General features: G+C 41.2%; 1 protein-coding gene across 1 annotated transcript; it reads left to right on the top strand.

The window, feature by feature from the left end:
• The first annotated feature begins 1640 nt into the window (after positions 1-1640).
• Positions 1641-9116, top strand: LOC141100499 (uncharacterized). Its single transcript, XM_073589060.1, has 9 exons — positions 1641-2234; positions 2387-2470; positions 2685-2705; positions 2920-2934; positions 3029-3112; positions 7672-7772; positions 7963-8134; positions 8626-8821; positions 8931-9116. The coding sequence occupies exons 1-9, from the start codon at positions 2000-2002 to the stop codon at positions 9037-9039; spliced, it is 1017 nt and encodes a 338-aa protein (XP_073445161.1). The 5' UTR covers positions 1641-1999; the 3' UTR covers positions 9040-9116.
• The last annotated feature ends 491 nt before the right edge of the window (positions 9117-9607 follow it).

The raw sequence follows: 9607 nt of genomic DNA, 5'->3' as shown, positions 1-9607 counted from the left end.
ACGCAAATAGTGCCCATCAAGCCAAACCAACTAGTGGGAGGGGCTTCTGGAAGCATGGGGTGAAATTTCTCCAGATTAGCTCAGCAAATTAACTGCTAGAATGCCAAAGGTCTGCAATGCTGTAATTGCTGCAAAGGGAGCATTCTTTGACGAAAGCAAATTTTGAAGGAGAAAATTATTATTTCAAATAAAAATCTTTTTTTCGAAACTTGTCAATGTCTGGACTAGATTTTAAATTCATTTGGCAACTCATTTGATTAATAAAAGTATGAGTTTTCATGGAAAACACAAAATTGTCTGGGTGACCCCAAACTTTTGAACGGTAGTGTATATCTATGTACATGATTATTGCCTAGCCTGTATATAGTGTAAGTGTATATATGTTTGTGGCCTGTGTATATAGTGAACGTGTAAATTTGTGAGTAGCATATATATTTATGTACATGATGATTGCCTAGCCTGTATATGTAGTGTAAGTGTATATATGTTGTACGTGTATACTGTATGTGTGCAGCATATATAAAGTGATTGTGTCCATGTGTACAGTAAGTATATTTATGTATATGTTACATGTTACAGAACCACTCAGCACCCAGAATATGTTGTGCAGTTATATGTATGTATAATAGGCTCCATGTGAAATGCATGTCCCTAATGCATCAGTTCACAGGCTGCGCCCCTGAGCAGAGGGGACACGATATTCTCCTTTTGTCCGCCCTCCCCCCACCTTTGCAATTCCCACAGTAAACATCGGCAGGTTCCGGCCACCAGTGTAACGGGGTCTACAAAAGGAGAATATCGTGTCCCCTCTGCCCAGGGGCGCAGCCTGTAAACTGATGCATTAGGGACAGGCATCTCACATGGAACCTATTATACATACATATAACTTCACAACATATTCTGGTTGCTAAGTGGTTCTGTAACACGTAACAGTATATATACAAAAATGTGTATATATGTGTATAGCGTATGCGTGATGTCTCTTCATATCTGTAAAAATCTACAAGATGAGGCCTGGAAATAAAACTCCTACAGCTTCAATTACAATGAATTCCCGACTATGAGACTAATGGTCCATTCCCAGTGACTGATCTGCCCATTGCCCAAGGGTTAAAAGCTCCCTGCATTTACCATGTGAATGGTGTGAACATACTATTCAGCCCTTCTGATATCTTATGTGTTCTGGACATTATTTCCATATGTGATGTGTGATACATATTTGTTTCCACTGGACTTCCTAATAGCTCATGTGTCACTGAGCATGATTTGCATATTCCTTATGACATCACTGTCCCTTTGTGATGTCATAAAGGCATCCTCTGGGCTTCCTAATAGCTCATGTGTCACTGAGCATGATTTGCATATTGCTCATGACATCACTGTCCCTTTGTGATGTCATAAAGGCATCCTCTGGGCTTCCTAATAGCTCATGTGTCACAGAGCATGATTTGCATATTCCTTATGACATCACTGTCCCTTTGTGATGTCATAAAGGCATCCTCTGGGCTGCCTAATAGCTCATGTGTCACTGAGCATGATTTGCATATTGCTTATGACATCACTGTCCCTTTGTGATGTCATAAAGGCATCCTCTGGGCTTCCTAATACCTCATGTATCACAGAGCATGATTTGCATATTCCTTATGACATCACTGTCCCTTTGTGATGTCATAAAGGCAGATTCCTATAAGACACTGTGTGAGGTTCTAAACTGCATCAGTGCTGTTTTCTCTTTGTGGGATACAGTTCTGTTTTCTCTGCGACTTAGCGACTAGCGACTACTAGAAGCGATTAGTTTGATTTTATTTCAAAATGTCTGGTTTTATCCAGACCAAACCATGGCTTTTCCAACTGTGCCTGGTGACATCTTTCCTCATTGGACCGTCTCTCGGCTGCATTCAATGTAACCGCAGAGGCGAAAAGGCTATGGAGAAGTTTAAAATTTACATAAATAGCCAAGTCAATGAAAACATTGATGAATTTGTGACCATCAAGCGGTATGCCAGATCTGCTGAACGAGCAGTGGTGCAATACCTGGAAGACGACGTTCAGATGCTGGGTAATTCTCTCATTCCTATTCACTACATTTCCTACATCTCTTCATGTAGGATGGATGGATGGATCTGACACCGATAATGATTGTATTTATTCCATTACAGATAATTTCGCCATATCAGAAATAGTGTCTGAATACAAGAGATGTGTGGACCTGATTGAGTTTTCGGACTTTACAGGTAAATTCTACATTTCCATGTAGATAAAAATTCACTTTCTGCTACTAATGCAAAATTGATAATAATGTGTTTTGGGGGCTGAGGTGGGGTAACACTAATAGACGGAGTCGCCTGTAATATCTGTCATTAATCCTTCTCTTTGTACATTGTAGGGGCCCAACTCCTTCAAACCGTCGGCCTTCATTTCCACCGGCTTTTACAGAAAGTGCGGAAAATTGTGGAGGAATATAACGACAGTAAGTGAGATATTTCTTCTTGCGGAGCCAGGCTGTGCCTGGAATAGAAGCATTTCCCCATGTCCCATGTACAGAGATCTCCCAATACTGATGTATTGGAAGTAATAGCAGTGCAAGAAGGGAATAGGTTTTATTTCTCCCCATTATATACTGTATTTATCTGCTCTTTTGGTTTTAATTAATAATTCTGCATTTCTTTAATTCTCTTTTATAGGCAGGTGCCCAAATAAGCATGGTAAGTTCTGATACAGTTCTACAAGCCTTTCCCAGCCTCCTGTAGAAATACTAGTAGACACCAACTCTAGGTTTCCCCATAGCCACCTGTACAGTCCTTCCTCTTATTTCCTTCTCCTCACTAGTCTGTAATGTCTTCCAGTCCGGGACATTACTGTTACTGTAGGAGTCTGACAGCCAAAACTTTCAGTAATTTGTCCTTTCTCATTTTTCAGGTGCAAACAGTTGTGGTAAGTCCATTTTATACTTGATTTCAGCCCTTGATTGATGTTATCATTGTCTGTATCATTAGAAGGTTTTAATACTGTCTGTGCATTCCTCCAGGTTTAATGATACAATCTGTTACCCACTGTGATACCTGCCTCAAGGAGAACATCATCTGTGCCGGTGGCCATGCAGAAAATCAAGGTACTTTAAAAAATTTATTTTTTTTAGTCAGAGAAAATATATAGGCCCCAATTCATCAAAGTCATCTTACCAGAATTCTGTCAGAAATGGCTTTGAAAATTCGCAAAAATTTTGAGCAACTCAAAATTGCATAAAAATGTTGCGACTTTTGGCGTTTTCATCTCAGTTCCTCCCAGAGCCACTAAAATGGTGAAGCTGGGGCAGGATGGGTGCGTGATGCCACAGATCATCTAATTGATGACTTACTGTGGTGTTCGTTACGTGGGACATCTTACTCCAGAGTTAGAGTTGTGGCGAGGTGCACAGAGGCACACACCACTCGTCAGACGCTCCTGATTCATTACACAAACAGAGAGCACAAAATGACAATTGTGCAGAAATATCCTGCAGTAAAACATATAACAGTAGTCAGCAAGTGCTGATAGAAAAGATGATAACAAATACAGGGTATTTAGTCGATACGTTTTTATGCTCCTGATTCATTAGTAGACATGCACCTCTTAATGAATGAGGAGCTTCCGACTCCTATAAGCGCCCTCCTTGATGAGTCGGAGCCATTGTTATATATGTAAATTATACTTGTAAAATATTTTCATTGCGCTCTGCCGGGAGAAAGCTGTGACTGCTGACTGGTTACTCACATATATATAGTACACGTGTATGTTGGACACACCTTGTGGTTGGCGCCTTCTGGGATCTCTGCGGCCCACACTGTAACACAGAGGCATATATTTATATAACACCCAGATATATAACACCCCAGATATAACGCCTGTACTAATCAGAGCCACTAATAAATATTATCTGGAGAGCTGATTAGATCCAGTAGCCGGATGGAGAGAATACTCCAATATATGGCGCCATTACAGCTCAGGTCACTGTCTATACGAGCAATGTTTCACGAGAGGTTAGATATTATAACAATGTACTTATGAGAAGAAGTAGTGACAACTTTCCTCTGACTGGATGATGGGATTTATTGTATGATGTCTCTTCTCTTCACAGAGTTCTTCGATGGATGCAGCTGTTTGTGCATTGGAAACAAATGTACCGGTAAAGTATCATCCTACGTCCTATATATACATCTAGATACCCTGTGTGCACAAGGATTAGGCAATTTTGTATTTTTCATTAATTTTCTAATGGAACAACTACAGCGCTGGCGGTCAATCCAAAAAGTTATTAAACCTGAAACCACAATATATAAGAAAAGTGAGGCTTTGTGTTTCTAAGAAGAATATCTATGTGTGCAGAATTATTAGGCAACTATGAAATATCAGTGAGCAATCTAGCCCAGCCTCTTCCTTACAAGAACTGCCATAAGCCTTCCATCCTTTTCCCTTACCACTGTTTGAAGAAAGTGTGTTCTAAAAATTGGAAGGACCATAGGTTTGGGAGTAGATTTTGAGCCCCTCTTCATTCTGAAAAAGTCCACAACTAGTAATACCAACCCATAGCAGTTCCACACCTCCAATCTGCTGGCATCTGAGTCAGAGTGAAGGTGTGTGCCAGTTACTGATCAAGACACAACATCAATCCATCTGCTTTGTCAAGAGTCACACCCATATCACCAGTCCAAATAATCTTTGGAAAATCTGTCTTCAGATATCTCTTGTCCTGGTCTTGAGGTTTCCACTTGTGTCTTGTGCAGTAGTGGTCTAGTTTTAGCTTCCCTTAGGCTGGTTTCAGACTAGCACATTGTACATGCAGCGCACGGCGCCGCTAAGCCCCGCCCCCTTCCTGCCCCGTCCGGTCATTTCCTCCTACTATCGCACACGGCTGCATGCGATCTGCACACCCTATCTTTAGCATAGGGTGCGCAGACCGTGCGCTGGCCGTGCGCTAGTAGGATTTTTGCGTGCGCTGTGCACTTTTGAAGATGTGCGCCGAACGCACCATGTTGCATTTTCGTGCGCTTGGCGCACCTTCAAAAGTGCGCAGCGCACGCAAAAATCCTACTAGTGCATGGCCAGCGCATGGTCTGCGCACCCTATGCTAAAGATTGGCTCCTGGTTCCTTCATATTTCCTTCTTCTCAAACCTTTGGCAGTTAATCTGCGCCTTTTTTTTCTCAACACATTTTCTGCAACTCTGTTGACTATTTGCAACAAAACTTTTGATGATTCTGTGATCACGCATCAATATTTTAGCAATTTTAGGAGTGCTGCATCCCTCTGTAAGACTTTTAACATTTTTTTTGCACCAGTTTGCCTGAGGAAAACAAGCTGCCTAATAATTATGCACAAATTAAGAGGGGGTTGATATTGTTAGTCCACATCCTCCCTCATTACACAAATACACATCCCCGGATCTGCTTCAGTTCTAGTGGCGTAACTAGAGTTCAATGGGCCTCAGTGTAAAATTTAGTCCTTGGACTCCAATTGCTTGTTGGTTAGTTGTATGAATCCTGTAGTGTCCCCCAACTGCTTGTTGGTTAGTTGTATGAATCCTTGTAGTGTCCTATGAAGGCAAATGTGGTTCTTTCATTTAATAATGTCTCCATCTTGGGATCCTTTCTGTTATAATGTGCGCCATCCTAGCTCCTTTATTTAATAATGGCCCTCATCCTACCTTATTTCTGTATTATTGCCCCCTCCAGACTTCTTTCTGTAATATAGTCTCCCAACCTGTCTCTTATCGTGAATAATGTCCCCCATTCTGACCCTTTTTCTAATATTGTCCCCATCTTGAGTACCATTATTTAATAACGTCCCCCATGATTGGACCCTTCATGGTACAATGCCCCATCCTGGGCATCCTGGAATAATGTCCCTTATCCTAGGCCGCTTTCCGGTACAATGTTTCCCATTCTTTGTAGGCACTGGCGTTGCTGATACAGTATGCCCCTGTTCAGGCTAATCAAGTTTATACAACATGTGATTTAAAATATTCATAAAAATGATGATATGGTCAAAATACTCAGTGGCCTAATAATTGTGCACACAGCGCAGTAAACCACAAGTTTCAGAAGACTTCCAATAGGCCTGAGATCATGTCAGACAATCTTGAAATGTCTGAATATGATTCCGAATAATTAGATTCCTACAGGCTCTATAAGCAGAATCTAAGGGTCCGTGTGTCGCCCATGTGCTGGTGACTGAGGTGGGGGTTACACATCAGGACATTATTAGACTTATTTTAATATAATAGAACATGTTTAATGCTAACTTCATATTTAATTGAATTCTTTTTTTATTATCAGATTTGAAAACTGGACTTTGGTGTTCTCCATGCAGAAACCAGGAGAAATATCTTTCTCAGACTTTAGACTGTGGAGGTGAGGAGATACTGTAATGTGACCAGTTACTTTTAGGTGTAGGCTCCAAATCATCAAAGTGTTTCAGTCAGAAATCTAATGCAAAAAACTGAAAAAAGTCACAAAATGTTTGCACCATGCGAGGTTGTGCAAAAATGTTGCAAGTTTTGGCAGTTTCCTGCCTGATTTGACCAGCTCCTCCAAAATGGACAGAACTGGGGTAGGACGGGGTTTGCTATATTCCTCAACATGACATATGGAAGGAGCTGTATTAGGAGACAAGCCCTTCACACATAGAACTATACTTTCAACACAGTTTCCATAAATCAATGGTAAAGAGAATTCTCAGTAATGTTATATCTTATCAGAGAAAACTGCTTCTTTTCCCACTTATAAGACACTTTTTCGCTTCCCCACTACCTCCTGAACTTGTTCATTCAAACAGTTCAAATCCATCTTCCTCACCCAAGACAGGGGACATGTTCACAGCCCATTATACTCTAAGTAGATGGGAGACAAAGGAAGAGTGAGGAGCAGGGAGAGAAACCGGGTAGAGATAGACACAGAACCATTTGTGCGGAGCTTTCTATCAAGTCTTTTACCTCACATCAGAGATTGATTCACATCCATACAGCTCAGCATTGCATTATAACTTCATACATGATCTTTCTGCTTCATACTGTGTGTAGAGCAGCAATACATCTAGTCTGCTCCCACCAGCTCAGAGTGGATAGCAGACTAAGGCTGGGTGCCCACGATCCAGAACTAGCAGCGCACGCTCGCTGTGTCCAAAGCGCTGCCTTCTATTAAATGCTGGTGAATCCGGATGTGCTCACTTAACCGTGCGGATTCAGCACATTCAATATATTTTATTGATGTAATTTCTCTTGCGGAAACTAGAGTTTTCTTAAGAAAAATTGACATGCTGCAGTCTGAAAAGACACGCCACATGTCATTCTTCACAGGTGAGCCACGAGCGTCTGTGGATGCATAGTGGACATTGGATTTTTTGAAATCCCACCCACTATGCTGTCACAGCTGGCCACTGCAGGCACGCAGCGTCAATCCCGCAGCATCTCGTGGATTGTGGGCTCATACCCCTAAAGATAGAGCCTGTAAAGAAGACAGTTTGTGACAAATGCAGGGTACAAGTCATATAATATCCAGATATAATGTTGTTCTTTCAGTTTATTCTGAAAAGTTGCTTGAAGTTATGTTGATCCTTCCCTTTAAATGCTTTAAGTAAAGGGAAAGAATAGCTAGATGATTTCTTATGTAATGTTTTTTGTTACTTTTTAATTTAGAGAGAAATATAGAAGTTCCAGAGGATGAAGATCTAATCCTGGACTGTAGATTTGTCTGGCATACCAGGCTAGAGCAGTCACGTAAATTAAAGTTCATTAGTGTAAGTATAAAGGCAGAATATCTAAAAGATACGGTTAAAAATCCTAGATGAGATTATAATAATGATTTTATCATTGTACACACGACCATAATATTTTGGCATTAATTGCCACATTAATAATAACAATGCTAGAAATAAGCTTAATGGTAAATAATTGTGACTTCTAAAACTCTGACATTTATCTTTCCAGGTTGTGCCGGTGAGTCTTCCATTTCCACACTTGCTTGAACTTGAATCAAGAGACATTGCGGAGCCCTATGTAGAGTTCAAGGGCATCCAGAAGATTGACGAAGGCATGTACAAGTGCACCACCATTCTGGAGTCTGATGTACCAGTCAGTACGATCACATATAATGTGAAAGGTGAGGACATATCATCACTGACACTGCTGAATGATAATATTTAGATATGTGGGATTCAGATCTATCTAGAGATGATTATTATGTACAGATCTACGACTCGATTCATCAAAACTTTTATACCAAAAAAGTGTCATAAAAGCGTTGAAAAGTGTCTAAACTTTGGCGCAACTCTGAGGGGTTCACAGGAGGACTGAGATGGCAGCCATTGAGGACATGCGCATGCCCCTGGCTGCAATGACTGGCAACTCATTGGCAGCCCACGATTAAGGCCTAAGGGCCAGTAATTGACAATGACATTTAAATGGTTAAACAGCAGAGATCGGAGCTAGCTCTTGCCGATGTATCTCCCGGGTATGGTGCGGGTTCAGCTCCTGAGCTCGATACATACATGGAGACCCAAAGTAGGAGGTACAATGGCATCCTATGTTGGGAAAGGGTTAATGTTCTATTCTTTAGATGGAATAAACTAATATATATTTCTGTTATTTTAGTTATCACAGGATCTGGAAGGACGACCGAAAAATACAAGCCTCGTCCTACACTTCCTCATGTGCTTGACCTCACCATGCCTCAGCCGACACCTATTAAGGACATGACTCCTGCTACGGACATGACACCTGAGAAGAAATCCCTGATAATATTCTTGGCGGTCAGCTGCATCATCATCGCACTGACTGTTGCAATATGGTATTTATCCTTTATAATCCACAAATAATAATTCTGTGTCTGTAGGAGAGATCTTACAGTTACGTGTATATAGCTGATATTACAAAGTATATACTGCTTTTTTTTTCAGCGTTTTCATCTGCATAATGCGGATTGTAGAATGGAAACATCAATCGGCTCAGGAAAAAGACCCGGGACAGAAGGCAGAAAGCCAAGCACCACCCTATCATCCTGTCTGATCATAGCCCAAAAAGAAAATTGCGCTGATCCAGGGAGCTAGTCTGATTGCCGAATGTGGAGTCGGGAAGGAATTTTTTTCCCCAATGTGAAGCTTACTGTTTGCCACATGGGGTTTTTTGCCTTCCTCTGGATCAACATGTTAGGGCAGGTTAGCATAGGATGTGGGTTATACTAGATGGACTTAAAGTCTTCCTTCAACCTTAATAATTATGTTACTATACAATTATACAATCTTTCCTTTCCCTATTCCCCTTCCTCAAAAATAAATTAGTGATTAACCATCTAATGACTGCGGCATTTCTATTCATTAGAGTCTGGATTCTTTACTCGGGGAGAAAAGCAATGATGGGGACAGGACGATCACTAATACCGTTGTCCTGTCTCCATCCACAGCACATGTTATCGGTGACACATCAGCTGGTTACACGGGGCGATGTGCAGCAAGGATTCTTCTACATGCACAAAAACCCAATTACTTGATGAAGGGACGGTGTTCTCATTCGTGGGGAGATTGCCGGCATGTTTGCATTGGCGACAATTGGGAACAAGTTTTCCTCTTATCATGTA

This window comes from Dendrobates tinctorius, unplaced genomic scaffold (genome assembly GCF_039654945.1).
Source record: "Dendrobates tinctorius isolate UK_male_01 unplaced genomic scaffold, ASM3965494v1 ptg000011l, whole genome shotgun sequence".
NCBI lineage: Eukaryota > Metazoa > Chordata > Amphibia > Anura > Dendrobatidae > Dendrobates > Dendrobates tinctorius.
Note: the sequence above shows the minus strand (reverse complement) of the source record. Positions and strands in the feature narration are given on the sequence as shown.